This window comes from Ursus arctos, unplaced genomic scaffold (genome assembly GCF_023065955.2).
Source record: "Ursus arctos isolate Adak ecotype North America unplaced genomic scaffold, UrsArc2.0 scaffold_26, whole genome shotgun sequence".
In the NCBI taxonomy this organism is placed as follows: domain Eukaryota; kingdom Metazoa; phylum Chordata; class Mammalia; order Carnivora; family Ursidae; genus Ursus; species Ursus arctos.
Genome location: NW_026622941.1, coordinates 33,644,248 through 33,671,775, shown reverse-complemented (window position 1 = coordinate 33,671,775; position 27,528 = coordinate 33,644,248). Strand labels below are relative to the sequence as shown.

Sequence of the window (27,528 nt, the reverse complement as noted above, 5' to 3'; positions counted from 1 at the left end):
AAATACTGAGAATAGAGGGACATTTGTCTTTCCTAAATTGGGACTCTGTTCATCAACAGAAATTCATCCCTTCTGTAGTCTTTTCCTCTCTTCTTTGGTAAGCCTCTTTTTGTTGCATGTTTCTTTATATTCCCTTATTGTTAAACCTTAACTTCCCCTTTTCAGTTATTTTGGAATATGTCTTTATGACGTGTTCATTCTAAAGTAATTTAGTTCTGGGGCGCCTGTGTGGCTCAGTCAGTTAAGCATCTGCCTTTGGCTCGGGTCATGATCCAAGGGATCCCGGGATTGAGCCCCTCATCCATCTGGCTCCCAGGGAGCCTTCTTCTCCTTCCCCTCTTCCCCTCTCCACTCATGCTTTCTCTCCTTCTGTCTCTCTCAAATAAATAAATAAAATATTTTTTAAAAATAAAGTAATTTAGTTCACTTCTCTACAAACCAAAGTTGTTCACTTACTGTTTTGTGATATAACTTAACTGGTTAGAGCTAAATCTGTCTTAGTAAACATACAAATGTTTATTCAGAATGCTGTTTTTATTCTAAGAAATATGGTATTATGTCATAAACTTCATATATAGCCATTGATCCAAATTTTAGAGAACTTTATGAAGACTGAATTAAATCTTCTGTTAGTAGATAAGGGATAATAACCATTTGTTGATTTATGACTGTTAATTGTGACAAGTGTAATAATATGTAATATGTATATTACATACATACAAAATGTAATATGTAGAATAATCAAAAGGAAGTAGACTAGCAGTGATTGGTATTATTAGGCTTAATTTTTAAAAATTATTCTAATTAGAGCTGTCTCTAAAAGAACATTTTTTTTTTTAAAGATTTTATTTATTTATTTGACAGAGATAGAGACAGCCAGCGAGAGAGGGAACACAAGCAGGGGGAGTGGGAGAGGAAGAAGCAGGCTCATAGTGGAGGAGCCTGACGTGGGGCTCGATCCCGTAACGCCAGGATCACGCCCTGAGCCGAAGGCAGACGCTTAACCACTGTGCCACCCAGGCGCCCCTAAAAGAACATTTTTAAAATTAGAATGAGGGTGCCTGGGTGGCTCAGTCAGTTAAGCATCTGCCTTCAGCTCAGGTCGTGATCCTGGGGTCCTGGGGTTGAGTCCCACATTGGGCTCCCTGCTCTGTGGGGAGCCTGGTTCTCCCTCTGCCTCTCTCTCTCTCTGTGTCTCTCATGAATGAATAAAATAAAATCTTTAAAAAAAATAAAATTAGAATGAAATCTGTGATTATAGGCATCTTGAATTAAGTAGAAAAAAATCTAAAGAAAATGACAAAAGTAAATTGTATGACATTGTATAATGTATTAAAACAGGCTGTTTTGATCAAGATTTGTGTTCTGACATTTACAAAATTAAACGTAGCTTGTGGCACCTGGCTGGCACAGTTGGTTAAGTGTCCAACTCTTGGTTTTGACTTAGGTTGTGATCTTAGGGCCCTGATCTCAGGGTTGTGAGGTCGAGCCCAGTGTCAGACACTGTGCTGAGCTGGACCCTGGGCTGAGCATGGGGTCTGCTTAAGTTCCTCTGTCCTTCTGCCCCTCCCCCCGCATGCACATGCACATGCATGCTCTCTCTCTCTCTCAAATAAATTAAAAAAATGTTTTTGTTTTGTTTTTAAAGAGTTTATTTATTTATATGCCAGAGAGAGAGGGGGCACAAACAGGGGGAGTGTAAGGCAGAGGGAGAAGCAGGCTCCCCGCTGAGCAAGGAGCCCGATGTGGGGCTGGATCCCAGGACCCTGGGATCATGACCTGAGCCACCTAGGCGTCCCTAAAAAAAATGTTTTAAAAAATTAAATGTAGCTGCTTTTTTACTATTTAGAAAGAATGTGCTGTTGTAATATACACGTTATTAATTCTTTTGTTGGTCTTGAACTGATTATTTGTATATGAATTATCAACCAAAGGTGCTTATACTAGGTTAATTTTCCTCTGATACATAATGCGGGTCCAGCTGTAGCATACCATCAATTAATATTTATGAAATTCCATTTAATATTAATATTACCCTAAGAAACATAACCAGGAAAGTATTTCTAAGAATCTTATATCTGCTACAAATATGTTATATGTTATGTCTAATTTTATAATATATAATGTGTATAACATTTCAGTATCAGATTATAGATAATAGGCATATGTGTACATATGCGCACAATATACACACTCACATATATACATACACAAGGCCACATAGCAAACTTGAAATACGTTTCTGCTATTGTGGCATCAACATGCTTTTAGGCATCCAGCCTAAGCCTTGAAGTCATTGTTTACTCTCCTCCCTTGTCTCCACAGCTCCAAGTCCAATAAGACTTGTGAGTATTTTTCTTCACATTCTTTCACATAGCCCATTAAACCCCTAAAGCCCTACTTTAGACCCTTAGCACTTCCTTCTCAACTATTGTAATAATTTCTTAATGGTTGTCCTTGCATGGGGCACCTGGGTGGCTCAGCCGGTTGAGCGTCTGCCTTCAGCTCAGGTTGTGATCCCGGGGTCCTGGGATTGAGGCCCTGTCGGGCTCCCTACTCAGTGGAGAGCCTGCCTCTCCATCTGCCTGCCACTCCGCTTGCTTGTGCTGTCTGTGAAATAAATAAATAAAATTAAAAAAAAAAAAAGTTGTTCTTGCTTCAAGTCTGACCCTGGTGCCCTTTCATTTTCAACAGTAAGGATTCAAAAATGGATTCTTTTTTAAATTTTTCATTAAATAACATTTCAAATGTATGCAAAAATAGAATAGCCTATAGATTGAACTTGTGATAGATAGCTCCCTATTCCTTCAAGATGAAATCCGGACTTCAGACCACTTAATATATAAATCAGAACTTTCCATAGCCTGGTTCCACCTTACTTTTCCAGCTTTGTTTCCTATTACAATCTCAGTATTCCAGCTATACTGGATTACTTACTAATTATGGGTTTTCTGAAAATGCTTTGGAAATTCCGTGCATCCTTTTGACATCGTGACTGCTCACAGTGCTCCCTCTGCCTAAATTGCCCTTCTTTTCGATCCCATCTGTTGAAATTCTGCAACCTAAGACTCAGTTTAGGTATGAGCTCCTCAGGAAGGCTTCTCTGACATTTTTCTTTTCCACTCTGACTTGCCCAGTTGTAAGTGTGCTCTTTTAGTGTTTCCTGCCTCTCATATTTGTTCAACAAATATTTACTGAGAATATACTGTGTTCTAGGCCATTATTGGATTTCTCATCTCTGTTTCTTCTAATAAATTTGAGGCTCCATGATGTTAGGATAATCGTGTTGTCTTCCTTTTTTAGTCCCTTATTGCATTTAGCACAGTGTCTTGCATATAGGTAAGGCTTTGATGTGAGTAGTCATCTCAACAGTTGACCTTTAGTTATTTTCAAGTAGATTATTATATAATAAAACCATACAGTGAGTACTTTAGTTTTTAAAATTGATAAGTATATTTCTGATTTTTATTTCAAGTGAAACATTTTTGTTAAAAGTATAGAAAATATAGGGGCGCCTGGGTGGCTCAGTCGTTAGGCGTCTGCCTTCGGCTCAGGGCGTGATCCCAGCGTTCTGGGATTGAGCCCCACATCAGGCTCCTCTGCTAGGAGCCTGCTTCTTCCTCTCCCACTCCCCCTGCTTGTGCTCCCTCTCTCACTGCTGTCTCTGTCAAATAAAAATAATATCTTTAAAAAAAAAAGTATAGAAAATATAGATAAGGACAAAGAAGAAAAGTTAAATCATCTTAGAAACCTGGAAATAATGGTAGCCTAAAACATTTTTGAACATTTTGCATTGATATATTCTATTAGCTTTTTAATTTGGCTCTATTCCCATTCTGCTCCCTCTTTGTCTCATCTGTGTTCCTCTTTCCCATACCAGAAACAACTCTTTTCACATGGATTTTTGGCAAACAGATTTATTATATATTTCTGTTTAACAAACTATCTCAAAACATTTTCTCACAGTTTCTGTGAGTCAAGAATTTGGGAGCAGCGTAGCTGATAGTTCTGGCTCAGAGTTTATCATGAGGTTGCAATTAAGATGTCAGCTGAGGCCTGCAGGACTTGACTCAGCTACAGCATCTGCTTCCAAGATGGCGTAGCCACACTGGCTGTTGTTGGCAGGAGGCCTCCGTTCCTTGCTATGTGTACTTCCCCATAGGTCTGCTTCAGTGTCCTCATGACATAGCGGTTGGCTTCCCCTACATTGAGTGTTCCAAGAGGTGGAAATCACTGTGAATTTTATGACCTAGCCTCAAAAGTCCCACTTAGTCATTTCTGCAGTATCCTGTGTTTACGCGGTCAGCACTGTTCAGTGTGGGAGGAGACTATACAAGGATATCATTGCCAAGAGAGGTAAGGCTCATCAGGACCATCTTCGAGGCTAGTGCCAGTTGTCTGACTCTGGTCTGGAACTGAGCAACACAGAGGTGAAATAAAAAAGCCAAATAGCCTTTAGTTTTTTCCAAATTGGGACTTTAGAGTGTAGCATTGCCATTTTGTTTGAAAATGACGAAGTATGAAAGACTTAAACTCTTATAAGGATGCATTCCTAAATCAGATTTTAGTGGTATTTTCACATATTAGCTTTCAGATTTTTCATACACTCAATTATCTGAATAACCTCAAAAATAAATAATAGTTAATTATTAATCTTTAATAATACTGTGTGTAAGATAGTGTGTTAAGGTGTTTTCATGTTCACAACTTTTACTCCTCACAATATTGCTGCTTGTAATTATTGGCTTATATGATAAATGAGACTTTAAGTGTCAGAGTAGGATTAGACTCCAGGCAATCTTATTTCAGAGCCACGTTCTTAAACATGCCATTGAATCTCAGTCTTTCAGTATCCTTGGAACACAGAGGATATATAAGCATACCACAAATTTTTGTAAATTAATCCTAAAGTAATAAAAATAGTATTTTAAAAAATAATAGTTATTATTTATAAGTTATATCTGCCAAAGATGTTGTTTCCTAGGTTTTCTTCTACCTTATGTATGTTTTTTTTTTCCCTGCCCTGATTCTGCTAACTTAAAATGATATATTGCTGACATGGTAACAAACAGTGGTTTGCTCAGATAATTCTGGATATTAAGATTGAATATGACCCCCAAATCATGGATAATTTCTTAGACTGTTTCTTGTGTTCGCAGACTCCTGATGAGCCTCATCTCACTAAAATGCTAAGAATTTGAGTATTTCAGATTGAGGCAATGACAACTGTATTATTAAGTAGTTTCCTGGTTATTCTTAGTAGGAAAGTCAGTCTCTTGGTGATCAACCCTACCCCCACTATTTATTTAGCTTTTTCTTCAACTAAAAATTGAATTTATTGTATTGCACCCTTAATCAACATATTCACGCTCTTCAAGACTCTAAACATATTGCTCAGAAATGCATACCACTTGAGCAAGTCTTAGAAATCACACAAACATTAGGGGCGTCTGGGTGGCTCAGTTGGTTGAGCATCTGCCTTCAGCTCAGGTCATGATTTCAGGGTCCTGGGATCAAGCCCCACATTGGACTCTCTGCTCAGTGGTGAGTCTGCTTCTCCCTCTCCCTCTGTGATCTCTCTAGCTCTCACTCTCTCTCAAATAAATAAAATCTTAAAAAAAAATCACAGGAACATTCATTTCAGATGTTATTAATGTCTTGAAGAAATGTAAACACTTTACTGCAACAGTTTATGTTAAGATAGAAAACTCAATATATTAAATAATATTTTCTTTGTATAAAAAAGATATTATGACCATTCTGATAACTGAATCAGAATTGAGAGGTGTATTTTTGATTGCCAGTTATGCGTTGAGGACTACAGCAACGTATAGATTAGGCAATCAATTATAACCTCTTTTATAAAAGCTTCATACCTACACAAATAGCTGACATTCAATCAGTACTGATCCCAGCCTGTCTTTTGCAGCTGACATTGTAGTTCACAGTTTTTAATATAGTTTCACTCTACTGGCAGTAACTTTTCTGTAGCTTGGAGTGTCAGTGATAAATCAGTCATTGATCACTTTTCTCTCAAATAGGTTGTCTATAATGATATAACAAGAACTGATATTTTTTCACATTTGTGGTTCTAACTGTAACGCAAAAAATCTGCTAGCATGGAAGTGTAATAGTATTAACTCTTCTACATTGTATGCTATTAATATTATATATTACCCAGCTATACCATATATTAAAAGAATTTTGTGCTTTCTGCTTTCTTTTCAAACATGTCATTAACTTTGTGGGTTTTTTTTAAAAGCTTCTCTTTATAATGTTTTTGCTGTTGTGAGTACAACTATGAATGATGCCTTTGTGGTTTTAGACCCCTCTCTGTTTTGGGTGACATAATTAATCAATTTTACACTGAAGCCCATATTTTGCCCTTGTTTTGTAAAAGCTTACTTGGTTTGCCAATAATTTTGGAAGTTATTCAACAGCTTTGATGCTTCATGCCATTGTTTGACAAAGGATTATATTGTGGTCAGCAGAGGTAAAAGAATGCCAGTTTGTTAAAACAGTTTTTAGATATTTGTCAGTACGCTTCTCATTCACACTTTTCTTTCCAGGTACTTGAGCATCCACAGCACCACTTACAGATTCACTTACCCCAGTCATTCTAATTGACGTTCTATATTCTATTGAAGTCGTGCTCAGTGTTTATATCGTTATTCTGAATTTTGGCATTTCTGGAATTATTTTCATCTCTACTTTTATGAGTTAAAACAATTTTTATCAGTTTGGATTGTTACAGAATAACAGGATTTCAGTGAAGAATCATTGATCTTACCTTTTAAACATATGATTATATCAGGTTGCCTCTACTTGATTGATAGGGTCCACTAATGGTACACAGACCATGCTTTGGGAGTGTTATGCTAAGCCGTTCTGGAAGCACAGGAAGTAACAGGTCTGGGTGTTACAAGTGAAGGAGAGGTAAAATGAAAGAAGCAATGCTACTGCCTGGTGATGACTGAAAATCAGTGTCTTACCCACACTGGACCAAGCAAGCAGAGGAAAGGCAGTAGAACAAAGGAATAAGGAGAGACAACACATAGTAAACTGTAACAGGAATAACTGTGACAGCACATAAACTACGAAGGAGTGAAGAAACACCAACTAGAATAGCTGTATGAGGACAGTAAGTGCAGGACAAATCAAGTATTTACTTCAGTAACTTAAAGCAAAGGACAGCTTGTCCCACACTGCAGGTGCTATAATCTGTGGGTTGATTTGTTGTGGTTGGTGGTGAGCTAAGTCAGTACCATAACTTCTGCGTGATACGTAAAGATTCAGTGATATATCAAAGAAGCCATCCTCCAGTATGGGTACTAGATTTCTTGTAACAAAGAATGGCATCTCATTACTTGGAATGTTAGTAGATGTTAGTACATATATTAGTTACCTGTTGCCACATAACAAACACCTCAAACTTAGCTGCTTAAAACAACAAGCATGAATTACCTCACAATTTCTGCCAGTTAGGAATCTGGGTGCAACTCAGGTGGGTGCTCCGATTTCAGGGTCTCTGACAGACTGCAGTCATCTCAAGGCACCAGTGGGGGAGGAATTACTTCCAGTCTTACTCAGGTGGCTGGTGACAGGCCTCAGTTCCTCACTGATCTGTTGACCAAAGGCTTCCCCCTATTCTTTGTCATGTGAGCCACTCTATACGGAGTTCATGACAAGGCAAGAGAGTGTGGGCAAGATGGAAGCTAGAGTCTTTTAGTAACCTAATTTTAGCAGTAGCATCAGTTAATTTTGCTGTTTTCTGTTTGTATTTTACTAGGTCCAGCCCACTCACAGGGAGGGGATTAGACAAGAGCGTGAATACCAGGAGGCAGGGATTATTGGTGACCAACTCAGAAGACCATGTGACACAATAATTGCCTGCCATTTTCATGAATGAGTAAATGAATGAAGGAAAGAAGAAAAACTTAGGAAAAATAGCTTATACTAATAAGTCCTCCATAAATAAAGATTGCAAGAATGGAAAGTAAACCATAAAAGAGAAAATTAATCTCCAGATAAGACTTGTTTTTAGCTAAAAATAGACATATTTTGATCAGTAGGTATACTATACATATCATATAGACATATAAGTTCATCCATATCATAAAAGAAAGGCTTGGAAAATATGAGTGCTGTTTTCAGCAGATGCTAAATCAAATATCATCTTTTAATACTGCCAGTCTCTATATTTAGAAAAAGTAGAGTCTCCAAATTTGATGTTTTTCAGTCATTGGTTCTCAGCTTTCCCTGCATGTTGGAATTACCTTGGAAACTGGAAAAAAAAAAAAAAAAAAAAAAAAACCAAAAACAAAACAACACAAACCCCCAAAAAAACCCACCAAGCCAAAAAGGGGTACCTGGGTTCTAACCCAGGCTAAATAAATCAGAGCCCCTGAAGGTGGGGCCTGTGGACAAGGGTATATTGCTTTAAAAGCTTGTGAGGAGATTGCCATGTGTGGTCGGGGTTATGAACACTGCTGATTTTTTTTAATTTAATTGAAATGTAATTGACATTAGTTTCAGGTGTATAACATAGTGATTTAACAATTATATACATTAGGAAAGGCTTGCCACCATTAAGTGTGGTTACCATCTGTCACCACACACAGTTATTACAATATTATTGACACTATTGTCTATGCTGTACTTTTCATCCCTGTGACTAATTCATTTTATAACTGTGATAATTTAAGTGGTTCTTAGTGGAAGGATTCAAGTATGCACCCTTTCTCTGGTTTCGTACAAATGGAAAAGAAGATAATTTTATGCAGAAGCTTTCTTCATTCAACATGTATTTATTCAGTGTCCAGTATATGCATAGCACTTGTGGGGGGTAAAAAAGTAAGTAGTTTAAAAATAGGAGTAAGCTTATACTTTATTGTTATGTATGTATTATGATTATCTGACACAGTCTACATGGGCTACTTGGGTTTCAGGGAGGGGAGAGGTGACTGTAGAGTAGAGTAGATAAAGAATGCTATTTGAAAAAGATGGGATCCAGGGTGCATTAGGAAAGTACAAGGCGAAATGCAGTAACTTGCTTTACTTGACAGATCCATATCCTGGAGTCTGATTTGGAGAGATCTGACATTTAGCCAGCACTTTGCTCTTATTCTGTAGGCCAGTGACTGTACGAAAGGAGCAATTGAGAAGCTTTGAAAAATACCAGGTTTCACTCCTGAAAATGTTCATTTGGTTGGTCTGGGTGGGGCCCAAGCATTGTAATTTTTATAAGACTCCGTGTGATGCTAATATGTAGCCAGGGTTAGAAAAACTGCTATGGGATCACTTAAGGTCCCTGGAAATTTTTGAGTAGGAGGGCTTAACATTCACCTATCCATTAAAAACACATTAGGTATTTTTTTTTATTCTGCAGGTGCAGGGCAAATGGCAGTAAACCAGATGAAACAAGAAAATGTCCCTGTTTACAATTATGGAGGTGGTAGTTGAGCTTATATTCTTTTTTGGTAGGGGAAGACAGGCAATAAACTAATCATATATAATGTGGTAAGTAGAAACAAGTGCTTTGAAGAAAAGAAAGCATAGTGAGAAGGACAGAATAATGGACAGAGTGGGCGGTGGAGTTGGAGAGGAGAGTGCCATTCAGTGTTAGGTTAGGAAAGATTTAACTGGCATTTGACAAAGACCTGGAAGAAGTGAGGGAGTGAGTAGATAGAGAGGATAGCAGCGGGGAAATCCCCAGGCAGGAGTAGAAGGCCAGTGAGGTTGGATATTAGGAATAAATTGTGCTCCATCCCCCCAAATTTGTTGAATTGCATTGAAGCCCTAGTCCCCGGTGCGACTGTACTTGGAGATAGGGCTTTTAGGAGGTTATTCAGGTTAAATGAGGTCATAAGGATTGGTGAAAGTATGGTAGAATTAGTGGCCTTATAAGAAGCAGAAAAGAGCTGATCTCTCGCTATCATGTGAGCACACAGTGAGAAAGAGGCTCTCTGCAAGCCAGGAGGAGAGCACTCCCAGAAGCCATACCCTGCTGGACCTTGATCTTGAACTTTCTAGCTTCCAGAATTATGAGAAAATAAATTTCTGTTGTTTAAGCCACCCAGTCTACAGCATTTGTTGTGGCAGCTCAAACTAAGACACAGCAACAGAGGATTCCAGAAGGGAGAGTATAGAAGATGAAGTGGGAAGAGAGACTAAATCAAGTCAAGACTAAATCAAGACTAGAACAAGAATTCTGGATTTTATTTTCAATTGCCATATATTCTGGTTGCCAGAGTGTAACAAGTGAAGGGATTTGGGGGGGAGGAGGAACCCAATAAATGGTTTTAAGCAGGAGAGTGATATAATTTGATTTACATCTAGAAAAATCACCTGGCTGCTTTGTGGGAGAATAGTCTATAGCAAAGCTGTTGAGGAATCAGGGGCAGGACGTTACAAGGGTGGCCTCAGTGGGGTTGGTGAGAAATCTAATTCTCGATATATTTTGAAGGTAGAGTGGAAAGGATTTGCTGATAAATTAGATGTGTGTGAGAGAGAAAGTGGAGAATGAATACTGCTTCCATGTGTTTGGTCTGAGCAACTGGAAAAATGGAGTCTATTTACTCAGGAAGACTGTAGGAGACTGGAAGATCAGGAAAAGGGAGGGATCAGAAGTATTGTTGAACAAGCTAAGTTTTCAGTTGCTACTAGACCTTGAAATTAAGATGTAAATAGGCAGTTGGTTATGTAAACCTAGAGTTAGTAGGGGAGATACTGGGGTTGGTGATACAAATTTTGGAGTATTGTATAGATCAATTATTCTCAACCTTGGATGCATTGATTTATTTTGGGAGTGGGACTGAGGCATTTTTTAATTTGATTAGTGGTTAGGTTAAACATTTTTAAGAAAGCTTTTATTGAGGTATCGCTGACATACAGTATACTGCACACAAAGTGTACAATTTGAAAAGTTTTGACATATGAATACACCTGAAACCATCACCACAATTAAGGTAGTGAACATATCCATCATCACCAGAAATTTCTTTGTACTCCTTTTCAATTCTTCCCTCCAGTGCCTACCTCTCTCCCATCCTCAGTTGCTGGGCAACTACTGATCTGCTTTCTCTATAGATTAGTTTGCATTTTCTAGAATTTTATAAATGGGATCACATAGTATATAGTCTTCTGTGGCTTCTTTAAGCATTATTGTTTTAATATTCATCTGTGTTGCATGTGTCAGTAATTCATTCCTTTCTGTAGCTGAGCAGTATTCCATGTTCTGAGCATAGGATGATGTCTTTATTCATCTCTTGGTGGACATTTGGTTTGTTTTTAGTTTTTGGCTGTTACAAATAAGGCTTCTATGAACATTCATGTAGAAGTCTTTTTATGGATATATATTTCCTTCTCTGGGTAAATATCTTGGAGTGGAATCGATCACATTTTTTTCATGTTTCAACGTGAGGGGTTTTGTCTGTGTGTGCACGTGTGTGTGTGTGTGTGTGTGTGTGTCCATGAGGAAAACTCTTATGCCCAGAAAAGATTATTCAGGGACTACTTTCATTATTAAAATTAATGTTCAATTTAGTAGTTTCATTTTAAAAATCTAGTTTTTTCTTAAGCGTTCATTTTTACAAATCTTACTCTATTTACAAAATTTAACAAAATTTAACATTTTTTCTCCTAGGCATAGTTATTTCTATTTTCATTATTTTTAGTCTTTTAAAGATTTATTTATTTACTTTAGAGAGAAAGTGTGTGCAAAGGCAGGGAGGGGGCAGAGGGAGAGGGAGAGAGAGAATCTCTAGCAGACTCCCTGCTGAGTGTGGAGCCTGATGTGGGGCTTGGTCTTACTATCCTGAGATCATGACCTGAGCTGAAATCAAGAGTCAGACGCTTAACTGACTGAGCCACCCAGGCACCCCTGTAGGCAGAGTTATTTTTAAGAAGTATTGGTGGTTAATTCTAATGTTTAGCCTGGACTGAGAACTGTTGTACAGATGGTATTTAAAGCAAGGACTGAATGAGGTCATCTTGAATAGCATTTCTCAGGTTTTGTGTGCATAGAAAATACCCATAGTTCTTAGGCTAGGTCTGAGAATTTGCATTTGTACTAGCCTCCCCGGTGCTGATGCCTCGGTTTGGTTAGTGGACCACCCTTTGTCTAGCACTGTCCGAGAGGGTTAGTGTAGATAAAAGAGATGTGTGAAGACTGAGACCTAATGCACTCTGAAGTTTAGAAATTGTGGATGAAGGAAAAGAACCAATAATTGAGACTGGGGAAGAATAGCTGGTGAGGCAGGAGAAAAATTGTGTGGTGTTCTAGAGACTTGTTTTGCCCAAAGTGAAGGGTTTGCCCGAAGTGAAGGAGTGGTAAACTAACTTAAATGCTGCTTGTAAAGAATGCATAAGATGAGAGCTGTAGTTGACCAGTGCAAATGGTAAAGTGATTGTTGGTGACCTTGAAAGTGATAGTGTTAGTAGCATGGTAGGGACAAGAGCCTGATAGAGATGAGCCTGTGAAAGAATGGAAGAAAGAGTTGTGGAAAGTAAGTACAGATAAATCATTTGATGCTTGTAGTAGAAAAGAGAACAGAGAAATGGGGCAGTGGCTAGAAAGGGATGTGGACTTAGGGAATAATTTTTTCTTTTCCTTTTTTAAGGTAAGAGCAATTATGTGTTTGTATGTTGACAGGAATTACCTATTTACAGAAGGAAGTATCGCTGAAGCCGAGGGAAAGGAGGTCAGTAGCAGGAGTAGTGTCCTGGAGAAGGGCAAATAGAGACATGGCCATAATTGGGAATATGGATAGGGAAGTTAGAGGATATGGGCAAAGATGGAAGCTTGTGGAAATTTTCATCAAACAGCTTCTATGTTCTCTGTGAAATAAGAATCAAGGTCACCCAATGATAAAATAGCGCACAGTAAAAGTAAGTTAGTGTTCTATCCCCAGTGCTTGGAACAGTGACTTGAACACTGAGTGTTTAATAAATATTTGTTAAATGAATGTAAGGAAGAGTAATCTTGGATTGGAGGGGCGAAGACAAGAAGTCAATCAAGTAGATAATGTAGAAGGGTGCTGTTGGGTTGGGCGAGAGTGGTAGTCATGGGAATCATTCCAATAACGTGAAAGAAAAATTGAAAGGAGTTGATATTTGTTTGGCTAAGGGGAAATAAAAGTTGAGGAGGATCTGTTTGTAGCTCTGGAGAGTGTCCTTAGTCTTTCAGATTAAGTGAGCTGATATTGTTTAATGATTTGAGGGGTTTGTCAGAGATTTAATTACTGAACACTCTAACCTAGTTTTTCTAAAGCTGATGTGTAGTCATCTATTTTGTCTGTGCTTACCAAGGACTTTCTTAGGAGCTGCCAAAGAATCAAGTCTCCCCTGCTGCCACTTCCCAGGAGTTCAGGGAAAAATGTGTTCTAGGCTTTTGCAGAAGTGTTTGATGTTGAAAATTAGACCTCAGAGTAAAAAGTCTTTAAAATACTCAGATTCTTGAAATGATGAAGGGTATTGTTCCTTGCATTCTGTAAGCACAGTCAGGCAAGTGACAAGAAGAAAGAATACATTGAACCTGAGATATAAATTTAATTGGTATAGTGTAAATACTTAGACCAGTGGTTTTGAATTGTATTTCTCACAGCCACACCTCATGGATAATTGGGAGGTTCAAGGATGAGCACTGAGCAGATGGGGGTTCAGGAGTCTCCATATCAACTTCATATAGAAGTTAGGTTTTTTTAGTTTAACATATTGAGATTCCTTGTAAAATTTTGTTAGCATGATGATTCTGCTGCAAAAACAATAACAAAAAATTTGAATATCATTACTATAAGTAATATTTGAATTTTGTTGGTAAGTCAGATAGTGCCAATATTAGCAGAGTAGATTATTTTTTGGAGGTAGAGAAACTTGTTTCGTAAGAACTCTTTTATCTTTCTATTTAGTAATAAATTTTTATAGAAGGCAGACATGTACATTAAACCCTTCATTGCATTTTCATGAAAAAGAAGTAAATGGCTCAAAAGAAGATATCAGCAATTTTTTCAAGAAAATGAATTCTTGAAAGTTGGCACCTAGTCAAATCAATCACACAATTAATAGTTGTATTTATGCATCATATCTGTTATTTTTAATGACCATTAATATCGAGAGATGTTCATTGAGCATCTATACACGTAAGATCTTTTAGGTGCTGGGAATACAAAACTAAGTGAGATATGGATCTCTTCTCATGTAGGGATTAGAGTACAGTCAGTGGGGAGATAGAACACAACTATATAAGGATCAACAGCATTACAGAGGAACGTAGAAGACCATGTTTCTTCAGAGGTGCTGCAGGGGCTCCACAAATATTTGATGCATATTTCTTTTAAAAATATTTTAATCATTAAAATCCAAAATAACATGCTATGTAAATGTGTTCTATGTACCAAATAGAACATGCACAGAAGACCACTAATTAATGTATTTTGCAGATTAGCTCATTCTTTCTTTTTTAAATTTCAAAATAAAGTAGCAAATCCTTTATTTATATTTCTTGAACACTGTGAAAAAAGAGAGCCCTAGGAACATTTTTTTAGTCATCATTTTCCCTGTTTTACCCCTGTCCTCACATAATAGTTTTGCTCCCAAGCTACAGTTCTCGAAACCTCTCTCATCAGTGTCTTACTTATTTCTTTCTCACTCTTTATCACAAAATCTCAGAAACTGATTTGTTAAAAAAAAAAGAAAAAAAATCTACCTCAGCCTGGGAGGGGAAGAGTCATTGAACACACTGCAGAATGCTCCCCAGACTGTAGGGCTGGTGGAGAAATCCAGGGAATTCACACTGAGTAATTTACATGCCTTTTTGCTTGTTAACCCTTTGTAGACGGCATGGTGCTAGAGCTCTCTGATGTGTCCTCAAATGATAATTTCCTAGATGAGTTTTTTGCAAATTCAAGAAACATTACATGAGCATTATATTTTTAAGGACAGAAAGGAAATGTGGTTTCTCACATGAGTAGTCGTTCAACAGAAGGGATTTTATCATGCAATATTTTGCAACAATGAACCTGAACCATCTTGTTTTGCCATAGAACATGTGATGTAAAAACAAAAAGAACATGTGATGTTATTCTTTCATCTTTTATGACATTTGGCGTCGATATTTATGTGCTGTGATTCGTAAGTAGATGGATGCGGTAGGATAGGTATGTATACCTAATCTAAAAATGAAAATGGTAATTTTGGAGGACGGAAAATGGTAGTCCTCTCTTCAAAAAAACTATGAGCCATCAAGGTTTTTGAAGTAAAATGGTTTTGATAATGCCAGTGCAAGAAGAAATGGAAATGAAGATAAGCCAAAATCTACTAGAGGTGTGTTTGAAATCATGAAATCAGTATTTCAAGGTAGATGTGTTCCTAAGATTAGGCCTAATAGCTGATGAGGAGATAGTCAAAAAAACTTTGTCTATTTCAGGTCTTATATACCTTCAAAACCAAATTATTACAGAATAAAAGTTTGGGTTAAGTATGTTTTAAATGCTTAGTAAAAATGTTAATGTTGGTTGAAATTTATTACTTTATTTCTTTCTTCTGTAAATTATTCATAAAATGACTTAAAGTATTTTTTAAAAGGGCCCGTGGTGATGGCTCTTTTTCCTGGTGTACTGACAGTTTAAACATGAATTAAAAGTTTTTTCTACCTTGTCTATAATAAGTTCTCATTCTATTTTCTCTATTACAGTACTCGGGTTTTTTTTCTTCTTAGTGTTTTTGACAAAACTTACTTTTTTAGTTTACTTTTGCATGGTTTTTATCTCATTTGATAAGCAAATTCTGTGAGGTCACAGACTATGTTTGTCTTACCCATGGTAAATCTCCAGCGTCTTACCTATACCGACTCATGTAAGTGTGCAATAAATTTGTTAAACAAAACAAGGTCGCCACTTATAAAATCTACCTTGGTTAGATTTTTGGGTTTTTGTTAGCAGTTTATTAAAAGACTCATAACAGGGGCGCCTGGGTGGCTCAGTCGTTAAGTGTCTGCCTTTGGCTCAGGGCGTGATCCCATCATTCTGGGATCGAGCCCCGCATCGGGCTCCTCCGCTGGGAGCCTGCTTCTTCCTCTCCCACTCCCCCTGCTCATGTTCCCCTCTTGCTGGCTGTCTCTCTCTGTCAAATAAATAAATAAAACTCTTAAAAAAAAAAAAAAAGACTCCTAACAAGTTTAGGTTTAGTTCAGTTATTTTTACTCATGAGATTTATTGTATTGCTTCACTTTACCATATAATTTAGTGTTATGAAGAGGATTATTTCTTTCTGAGCTATGAGTAATGCTGCCTCTTTTAGAAAAGAACCAATAAATATTTATATCTTACTCGTTTGTTTTGCTTGTCCAGCTCGACAAAGGTAAATTGTGATGAGGTTGATCAAGCTTGAGACATTTTTCTTAAAATATTTAGCTTATAGAATTTCTGTTGTGGGGTGGTGGGGATAGAAGGCAGACATGTAGTTAGAAATGGCATATACCAAGTCAACATGTACCACCAGTCTTCTACCCGCATGGAAAGTTAAGCAGCTCCTAAAAATATTTTGTTCTGATGAATAGTAGATAGCCATTACGTTTTTGTTGAAATTTCACTTTTTTCTTATGTTACAGTAAATCAGCAGACCTTCAAAATTTTACACAGTATATCTGGGCTGTTTATGAAGGATACATACAGACATATGAAGATCCCCCAAGTTTTGAATACCATATTTCACAAATAATAGCTTAGTCATGACATATGTAAATAGGAAGAGGACAATAGAATGTAGTTGGGATATGGTAATTTACTAACTAGATGACCTTTTGTCCTCCATATTACAGAACCTTTGGCATTACAGGTGTATTGTCAAAACCATGAATAAGAAATCACCAAACATAAAAGGCATATCTTAAAAATGACACCCTGCCCCTTATTGAGTTAACAGCCTCCCACCTCTAAAATTTCCTACTGTCTTCCAGATTTTTCTCATTAAGGAGAAGAGGGATCATAGTTAATCTTCTTAAGATCCCTAGAGATTCGAGGGCTTTCTTTTCAGTTGGTCATGGTACTGAGTCACTTTATGATATGTTAAAAAGGTAAACTATATCCCCTACCTCAGTGAAGCATCTTTAAAGTACATTCAGCCTCTAGGGAGCAGCAGAGACCTTCATTTCAGTAATTAGTCTCTCTCTCTCTCTCTCTCTCTCTCTCTATACACACATGTGTATATACACACATGCACACACTTCTGTATTTATATTTTGTGCTTCTTTTTTTTCCCAAAGTTGAATCAGATCAAATAATCCTAGAGCAGTGGAGCACAATCATAATCTTTAAGTGAAAATCAGCTGTCATTAAAATGAGAATAAAGGAATGGAATAAAAAGATATCACTACTCAAGAACAGAAATAAATAATATTTTTCTTAAGGGAAAAGAGAACCACTACAAAAGATTTGTTGGTGACTGAAAAATAACAAAATCAGTAACTACACTAGGTTACACTAATAATACATGGTTGCTTATTAGACCACTTGTCTCATATTTACACTTGCTCAAAGGACAGCTTTGCTTATATTTTATTAAATCTATAAATCCAACATAATTAACACCAAGTTTATCAGTCCCTCTGATTTCAAGTAGACCTGTTCTTGGCTTTCGTTTAACTTCCTTAGTCCATTTGAGCTGCTATAACAAAAATGCCATAAATGGGGTGGCTTATTAATAATAAATATTTATTTCTCACAGTTCTGGAGGCTGCAAGTCTGAGATCCTGGCACCCGCAGATTAGCTGTCTGATAAGGACCCACTTCCACACTGACAGCTATTTTCTCACATGGCAGAAGGGTCAAGGGATCTCTCTGGAGTACTACTCATGATGGCCATACCCACATAAGCTAATTACCTCTCAAAGGCCCCACCTCCTAATACTATCGCCTTGGAGGGGTAGGATTTCAACAAATGAATTTTGCAGGGAACACAAACATTCAGTTCACAGCACTGTCCTAAATCCCCCCATTTCTTTCAGTTTTATTCCCATTTGGGGGAGAGTTCTTTATCCCTCTTATTCAGGTACACATCTGATTATATCATCCTTCTGAAACGTCCTCACATTCAGTGCTTCAGTGCCATTCTCCTGACTAGAATAGACTCTTACTACCATTACTTCATTTCCAGTTTGATGTGGTAGTCTTCTAGCTTGTCTTCAGAGTCCAGCCTCTCACCTGACCAGTTGAACTAATTGTTCTTTCTGTGTTGGTTTTAGCTTGGATGGTGTGCATTTATTGAATAGATTGTTCTTACCACTGAGAGAATAACACTTAGAAGAATTTTAGATTCATAACTCATTTTAAAATATAAATATATTTTACTCAACCTCATGGTTTTATGAAGCAAATCATGCTCTAATATTTTCAGATTGATGGGCCATACAAAAAGGGAAAATGATTCTAGGAAGATTCTAGAGAGATAACATTTGTTAAATATGAAAAAGACTTGGTAACAGTTGTAGGAGACCTGAAGTTGGGGAATTAGGATTCTATTTCTCACATATAAACGGAAGTGGGATGTTGAGGAACAGTGTTACATAGTACCCACTTGGAGACAAGTGCTGGAGGGGTGAGGGAGTGATTGGTCATATTATAAAGATATTCTGTACCTAACCACAGCACAAAGGGTTACATTCCTGAAAATCTTGATCAGAAAACCCATGATTGAGCTAGATGTTACAGGAAAAACAGCATTAGGTCATTAATGAATACAGAAAAACCTTGAAAAACATGCAATTTTACTTGAAGGCAGCACTAAATAAAGGTAATATAAATCAATCATATATCTTAACTTAGTAATAATGACTACTCAGTAACTAATGTCGATTTATTGATTGCTAGAAACATCAGGATTTCTTCTCTAGGTTCAAAAGCATGTAAATTTATCTTAATGTTTATAATTTTATTTTAATTCAATTTAATCATTAATTTTATTAATTTATTTTGCATTAAATTTTAGGATGGAGGGAGTGACACAGTACAAAATATAATAAAGGAAGTTGTCAAACCTTCATTTGTTATGGAAGGAAGACATTCAGAGATCCATATTACCTTGGGAGACCAAATGATGACTACACCTCAATTGCATTTTATATCTTGGAGTGACTCAATTTTAGGTGACTCACTGTTCACTAGGCACTAGTTTAAACAACTCTTCTCAACCCTGCCACACCTTTGAGCTTTCTTTTCTCTTTCCATTTTCCAGCATAATTGAAAGATAAATTCTTGTTGCTCTTACTTTTTTACTACTTGTTTACTTTTGTGTAGTGAGTGGTTGATCCTGGCCAATGACTAATCTTAGAGACACTGCTCCTTAAAAAACATCTTTCTTCCTTGTTAAACCTGATTTTATTATTCTACAGCAAATACTAAGTAGCTAGTATTTTTTCAGTTACTATGCTAAGTGCTAGTTATACAGTGGTGCATAAAGCTGATGCCATCCCTTTTCTTTGTGGAGTTTTATATCCTAGAAGAGGAAACAGACAATAAAATTAAAATTGCAACTTCTCCATTACTCCCTATGTTCCTTATTTTTTTCCATAGCATTTATCAACATTAAGACCCTGTATACATTTTTTGTTTGATTCCATCCACATGATGTTGGCTCCATAAGGGCAAGGATTTCTCTGTTTTTCTAGAGGAATATTCATTGGTTAAGAAGTGAGAAAGGTGTAAATAATTAGTTACCTTGCCCCTTTGATTCTACTTCTTCAGCCTGTCCTAACTAACCCCCTTGCTGCTTCCTTAGTTCAAGCCCTTTTTATTTCTGCCTAATCTATTAAAGTAGCTTGCCTAACAGTTTCTCTGCCACTGGAGTACCTTTCCCCTTCAGACTGCTGCCAGTAACCTTTGTAAAATTCAACTCTGAATTTCTTCTGTGATCTCCCATCCTTTAAGGGTAAGTCAGATTCCTTAGCTTTTCATAATCGGATTTCTTCCCATCTGTTTAGCCTTGTTTTTTTAATTTTTTTATTTCCTTGCCACTCCCTGCTCTCCATCTCAAACTCTGTATGGCACTAGTACCAATATTTGCACTTCAGGCTTCTTTGTGAAGTGCGGGCTAGATCAGAGGTATCAGCTAACTCAGAAACCAGTTAGAAATGCACGTTATTCAGGGCCTACTGAATTGGAGACCATGGGAGTAGGCTAAGAAAGCGATAAACAGACCTTCCAGGTGATCCCGATGTACCTTAAATTCAGGAACCATTGCTTTAATCCATTAAAAAAGATTATCTCCTTACCAAGCTCAGCCATTAACTATGTTTTCAATATCACTTTCATTTGTGTAACTCTTACTCCACATCATTAACCCTGATATCTATGTCAACCCTACTTCTTGTGTTGAACATCTTTCTTGGGTATCTGTTCTGTACTTCAGACTGTGTAGGCTCTAAATAAAACGCATTATTCATCTACTGAAACCTGTTTTATATACTGTGTTTCCTATTTACTCCTTCAAAAGATTCCTCCTTATCAGTTTTGAATGGTAGATAGTGCATTAGTTTCTCATTGATTTCTGTTTTGTCTTGTTCTAGAGGAACAACAACAAAAAGATTCTTTAATAATTCTGACCAAAATAGCGTCAGGACTTTCCAAGCAATATAATTACTATGTTTTGTAGACCATCTGTTAAAATGTATGTTTATCTTTCTCTCCCTTAATTTTTCACTCCTTCCCCTTCTCCTCCGCAGTCTCCTTTCTGTCTCTGAGTTTAAGAACTTGGAGATTGTTTACTTTTAATCTTGACCTCAGTTGCCCAAGTTCTACCATAAAGCTGGAGGGATCCTTGACCCTGGGGTCAGTAGAGTCATAACTTGTACTGGCACCAAAGGGGGAAGCCAAGCAACATTTCAGATATCATGGTGCGATTTCTGCAATAGGTTCTCAGTATTTTATTAAATGAATAAGTGAGTGAGTAGGCAAGTCTCAAAGACTGGGAAAATTGCCAAGGTCAAAAAGCATGGTGAGATTGTGACTAGAGATATAAGGAACCTCAAGGATTTTTGCAATAAAGTGAGAAATTTTGATATTCAAATATTTATTAAATGAATAAATGAAAGATTTTAGAGGAAAGAACCAATAGCCATTGTCACAGATGGTTAGATATTTCCTTCTATGAGAGCTAAGGGATAAATTTAAACATTATTCCAGTATAAATTTTCAAGTTTAATTTTTAGGACTCATGTTTATTTATATGTGTGCTTCCCTGTGAGCATTCAGTTTGATATACTTTTTTAATAATTTTCATGTTGATTCATGTAATGGTTATATTCTAATGGTTGGCCATATATTTTGGGCTATAACTTTTACTGTTATTATAGTTCTGCTTTTGTTGGATAGGAAAGACAATAATTTGTGTGTGTGTGCGTGTGTGTGTATAAAATCTATTAAACTGCAGCTTAAATTATCTCACATGAGGAATTTTTATACTTGAAAATCATGTCATATACCTATTCTTATAATTTGAGCTATTCTTATAAGGAATATATATTCTTAAGTTATAATAAAAAAAACCTTTCTTTTTAACATGCACACAGGAAACCTCGACCTGTCTCCCAGTTGGTTGCCCAGCAGGTTACTCAGCAGTTTGTGCCCCCTACACAGTCAAAGAAAGAGAAAAAAGATAAAGTAGAAAAAGAAAAAAGTGAAAAGGAAACAACTAGCAAAAAGAACAGTCATAAGAAAACCAGGTAAATTTGAAGAGTGTTTTATGGCACTTGTGAAATAATAAAATGAACCATTTAATATTCTCTTTTAACATTGATATGAGATACAAAGTGGAAATAAAAGATTTCATATCCTTTATTATAAAATATCATGAAAGTGTTTTTCTGGGTTTGAGAGGTATATTAGAAATTAAACACAGGCCACCAATATAAGCTTAAATGTAAGGATGCTTTCTTTTCTTTCCTTCTTTCATTTTTTCTTTCTTTCTCTCTTTGCTTACTAGATACAGAGACATTTGTGTTTGAGCTGATTCTTTTTTGGTCATAAGGCCAGGAGTGGTATTCACAATACTGAACAGATATTTGCATGGGCTTTAACCCGTTAATATCTTCATGGGTACAGGCAGAACAGATAATCATGATGCCCTTATCAGTGCACATCTCTGGAGTAACAGCCTTGCATATAACTCAGCCTTAACGATTATCAACTTATTCTGTGATCCAACTATGTCATTGCTTTTCTAAAACATTTATTTTAGTAAAATTGATAAACTATCTGCAAAATTATGTTAAAGCTACAAAAGCACAATTAAGAGACCATTGCTTCCAGAGTATAGTTTGTCATGTTGAAGATTCATCAGTGATTGGTTTGATTAATGTTAATGATTTGAAACATTTAATTATATTTTTGTGGCTAGTTATACATGAATCTAGAGCTTTAAATATAGATGTATTCATTTTGTTATTTTTACCTAATTTATTAATTATACATTCAGAAAGTTGGTAGAGAGAAAAGCTAGTTTAAAATTTTATCATCTTTTGTATTTAGGCCAAGATTGAAAAATGTGGATCGGAGTAGTGCTCAGCATTTGGAAGTTACCGTTGGAGATCTGACAGTCATTATTACAGACTTTAAGGAGAAAACGAAGTCACCGCCTGCATCTAGTGCTGCTTCTGCAGATCAACACAGTCAGAGTGGCTCTAGCTCTGATAACACAGAGAGGGGAATGTCCAGGTCATCTTCACCCAGAGGAGAAGCCTCATCATTGAATGGAGAATCTCATTAAAGTTTATTTTCTCCAATTTCTTAGTCACTTCTGTCATAACATGCAAATACACAGATTATGCCAAGAAGTACCACATTTTCATGACAAACATTCATGCACAATCCATAATTTGCGTTTTACACAAAATAGAAATTTGTTAGAATTTGTTAGACTTTATTGCAGTCTATGCCTACCAAACATTTTCAGACTTGACATTTTGGTCTCCACAGTTCAAGGTGCCATGAAAATGTGGTTGAATTATTCATTATGCAGTGTTATTGGTAAGTCTATTTTCACTTTTAGTTTAGTGAATTCTAACACATAATTCTTGAATTCTCTACTATTGGCATGTAACGAATTTAAATTTTTATAACATAGTGCAAGCTGCCTAAATATGTATTATTTGAGAATTGTGAAACAAATAGTTATATGTATACAAGTCAAAGATCAACTTAATCAACTATTGCTGCAACAGGATTTTCTTAATGGTTATCCTCTTAAATACACCTGCTGGTACTTGGTGTGGTTAAATAGGAAAAATTGTTATTAAATAAAGAATTTGTATGAACCGTTGCCAATGTTTTTGACACATTTTACTAAATTATTGTTCCTGAATTATGTTTCTGGTTTTATCTTTGTTTTTGTTTTTGTTTATCTTTTAAAACATTCATTATTGTAATGTTTACTAGCAGAGTAGTAAACAATAAAACATTGATTATTTAGCTTTATAATTCAGGTTTAGTGCTCTTGTCATTGAACACTGGTATTTTTCTGTATAATATAAAACATTGAAGTTCAAGTAATTATAAGCATTTGGCAAAAAAAGAAAAGAAACCTGACATATTTTAAAGGCTGCAATTTTGGAAAAGCTTTAACTTAATAATAGTTTATCACTGTTGTCTTGCCCCAAACTTGTGCAGGGTCATAGAAATATGAATCTAATTAATACAGAAATGGGAACTGTTGCACAGAACTGGGAAATAACTAATCTTAAATCAGTTTAATTGGCCTCTTATAATGATTCTTATGAAAGTTATAGTGCCCTATTTTCAGACACAAACTGCCAGTTTATGCATTTATCAATATCCTGAAATAAAAAAAGTATTTACAGCCCCACTTACTATTATGTAAAATTACCAATAAAATATTTTTCTGACTACAGATTTTGCATTTTTGTTCACAATAATGTGTTTCATGTTGTATTTAAAAATCCAACCTAGAAACCACACAGTACTTCTTAAATTTTTCTAGGGTCTCCTGCTTCTTTTAGCCATTTGCTTAATATATAGCCACTTCTAGGAGACTTCTGAAATATAAATTAAAAACATAACCTGGATACAGAATATCACTTAAAAACACTATGATCACATTTGAAGAAGAGAAAAAACAAAACTGTAGACCCTGACAGTTGTGATATTTGGTGGTTTCTCGTGGTAATGTAATTTTCTGTTTAATTGCAGTACTTTTTCCAGGCACAATGGGACTGTCTTTTTTGTAAGATGCTAGTTGTGAAATACAGTTAATTGCATACAGTAAAAGTCTGTGATTAAAACATTTATATACCTCATTCTTTAGTGTTGTTAAATGAAAAATTAAAGTTTGTTTTTATTATAAGATACTTTCAATGGAACCCCAGCTAACTGGTTATGTTCTTTTAAAACATGAAAAATTTTTGCCATGTTTTATTGTTTTTCACGTTTCAAATGTTTTAAATTTTAGACATAGTAAAAATTACAAGTAATAATTGTAATAGGGAAAATCTTCTAATTTTTAAGTCAAAACTGTGCTTTGGAGGTACTAGGTCTTCTGATGATGATCAAATTCTTTCAGGATGTATTTTAAATGGATTGTGGGAGTGAAAAATCGGACAGAGATGGGATTTTACCTGAATGGAACATAGTCATCTTTTTATACGGGGGGTGGGCAGATAGAATAGCGTGGAAATTTAGAGTGCTAACTGGTGTCTGATGCTTAGAATCCCTGTTACAGAACCTAAGTGAGCTTGAGTAAATTACTCAAGGTCACATCCCATCTATTAAACAGGGATAATGGTAATCAAATCTAGCTGATCAGGTTGTTGGGAGGATTAAATGTCAATCCACATAAAATTCTTAATAATTACGTGGCATGCAACACTGGCTGCTCAGTAAATGAGCCTTTACTATCTTTATAGGTAAAATCCCATTATGAAAATATTCTTTGTAACAAAAATCATTTCCACACCCTCTTTGATGACCAAAAGGGATTGCGTTCTGTAGGTTACACTGAATTTTCTACATCAGATGTTTGCTCTGATCCCAGACCAGCCTACTTCCTGTAATTAAAGAACCTGATGGTATGCACTATGAGACAGGACAAATGAACTGAGCTGGCTGGTTTGAAATTTTGTTTTCCTGTCATTAATCACAATTCACTTGCTTTCATTTCACCCTACCTCAAATATACTTCCAAACCAGGAAACAGGCCCAAATCGCATAAATACACTTAATGTTAAAATATGCAAATAGATTCAGAGCCTGGGCTTAGGGTACATTTGTAGCTCTGTTTCATCAATTTACACTGTGGTTTTAGCAGTGGGTTCTTTTAACTAAATTTCATACAAAAAGAATTTGAATGTTTTTCAGAGTTTATTACCTTATTTTGATACAATTAAGAGCAAAGATATAATTTGAGGCATACCAGAATACATATTCTTAAAACTTTTTGTATTACACAGTAGAAATAGTTAACTTAAAGGTTTTATTTTTGTTAAATGCTTTCCTAAAATTATAGTGCTAGTAGACAAAGTGAAAACATTAAGAAAGGAAGAGACTCTCAGTTTTTCTAAGTTGATAGCACATTTATTACCTTTCTTTTAGACAAAAATCCTTATTGCCTAAAAAGAATGTAGTTTCTGCATGTTTATGCATTAATGCTAAATGGTCTAGAAGTTTTAGTTTCCACTGAGTCCTTTATTTTACTTATTTTCTTGATCTGCACATTACCGCTTTCTGGAATCTTTTAAAGACCTAATATAGGAACTGGACCATTGATAGGAATTTCTATACTATACTTTGAACATTAATTGAAAACAGAAAAGGGAGTGTATGAGGAAAAGGATAACCATAAAATAATATTTTGACTTATTGGCACTGCCGTCTCCGCCACCCTTCAACCACAGGCACCTTCAGTTGCCTGGAATAATGAACGTAGAAAAATTGAAGTGCAGAAAAGTCAGTGATCAGAATCAAGAGACACTGAAGGTTACCGAATACAGGATGTGACTAATCATTTTGTGAAAGCAGAAGGAAAAGAAAGCTCTCACTGGCTATTGAGGGTGATAGAAAATAAGCCCCCGTAATATCAAAGGCAAGGAGGGATAAGAATGGAGGAAAAAATGAGGGAAGGGATAGGAGAAAAAGCAAAGATAGCAGAAATTGGGAAATGGGGTATGGGAACACAATCTGGGTCATCATAGAGAAGAATCACTAGGAAGGCAGAGAAATTATAGTATGTCTGGCTCTGAGAAAGTTTTAAAAACGTGCTATAGTACATCCTCCTAATGACTCAATCATTAAAATTTTAGCTATGGTTGCTAGGGCAGCAATATGTGTAATAACTTCAGAACAATTTTCTTCAAAACCAGTTCATTTTGAGAAGCTGTCATAGGGAAGTTTTACCTTGAATTATAATGAACGCTACTTTCCTGAATGCAGATCCCTGCTCTCCCAGATAATTTGAATGTTTTTAATGTGGTGTTTGTATTTAGCCAGTGTAGATATTCCTGTCTTTATGGAATGGGTCAGTTCTGGAGCATATGAAATGCCACAGTAAGACTAGGTACTTCTATGGAAAAATCAAGTAAAGCTCTGAAAAGTTTCAGGGCTCTGGGACATGTTTCATGTTCTGAATCATTTTTTAGTGTGTGTGTGTGTGTTTTCTGTGTGTTTTCATCAGTAGGAATTGTAGACGTAGCTATTTTACTAATATAACACTTCCAATATTTTCCTGATCTAGGTTGTCTTTATATCAGTACTCAATTCAGTGAACATTTATTGAGTATATTTTGTGTGCTTGGCACTGAGCTAGGGGTTGGAGTCCACATGTTCAAGGGAGAGATCTGTAAATAAGTAATTACAATGCCATCACTGCAACAATAAAAACGTGTAAGATAACGGAAGTAGTAGGTAACAGGGTGCTTGCCACACCCTCCCCCTTTTTTTCTAGGAAACTCAGCTTGGCCTAAGTATCCACTGCCAAGTCCTCACTGAAAATGTTAGGATCTCATCTTAATAGTTGCAGCTGATAATGTTTGGTGTCAGTAGTAATTTTACTAGCTCTCATTTCATGACTTCTGCTTGAATTTTCAAAGTTTAGGACTTTAAGCCATGTGAGATTATAATTTACTAATTTTAAAAAATCAATAATCAGGGGCTCCTGGGTAGCGCAGTCGTTAGGCGGCTGCCTTCGGCTCAGGACGTGATCCTGGCGTTCCGGGATCGAGTCCCACATCGGGCTCCTCTGCTGGGAGCCTGCTTCTTCCTCTCCCACTCCCCCTGCTTGTGTTCCCTCTCTCGCTGGCTGTCTCTCTTTGTCAAAATAAATGAATAAAATCTTTAAAAAAAAAAAAATCAATAATCAGCTGAATGATGTCTGCTATTCCTTTTTGTGAAGATAATGAAGAAACATTATCCAGAATCCAAATGAGAAATTTTATTCAGACCTATTTCAGGAAAAGCTTTAAATCATGTGAGAAAATTTGCCTTTTTCTTACAGACAATGCAGATAATTTATTGATTGCCCTCCATTTCTGAG

At 36.3% G+C, this 27,528-nt stretch overlaps 1 protein-coding gene across 5 annotated transcripts in view; it reads left to right on the top strand.

Annotated features, from left to right (window-relative positions):
* YAF2 (YY1 associated factor 2) overlaps positions 1–27,528 on the top strand; it is an 81,760-nt gene that overhangs the window by 50,828 nt on the left and 3,404 nt on the right. For 3 of the 5 annotated variants that reach the window (XM_026502089.4, XM_026502087.4, XM_026502088.4), the window contains 2 exons: positions 21,560–21,712; positions 22,518–23,895. In XM_026502089.4, the coding sequence (XP_026357874.1) occupies positions 21,560–21,712; positions 22,518–22,755 (391 nt within the window). In that variant the 3' untranslated portion in view covers positions 22,756–23,895. Of the gene's footprint in view, positions 1–21,559; positions 21,713–22,517; positions 23,896–27,528 lie in introns of those variants that run through there. The other 2 variants (XR_007189472.2, XR_007189471.2) reach the window with 1 other exon arrangement.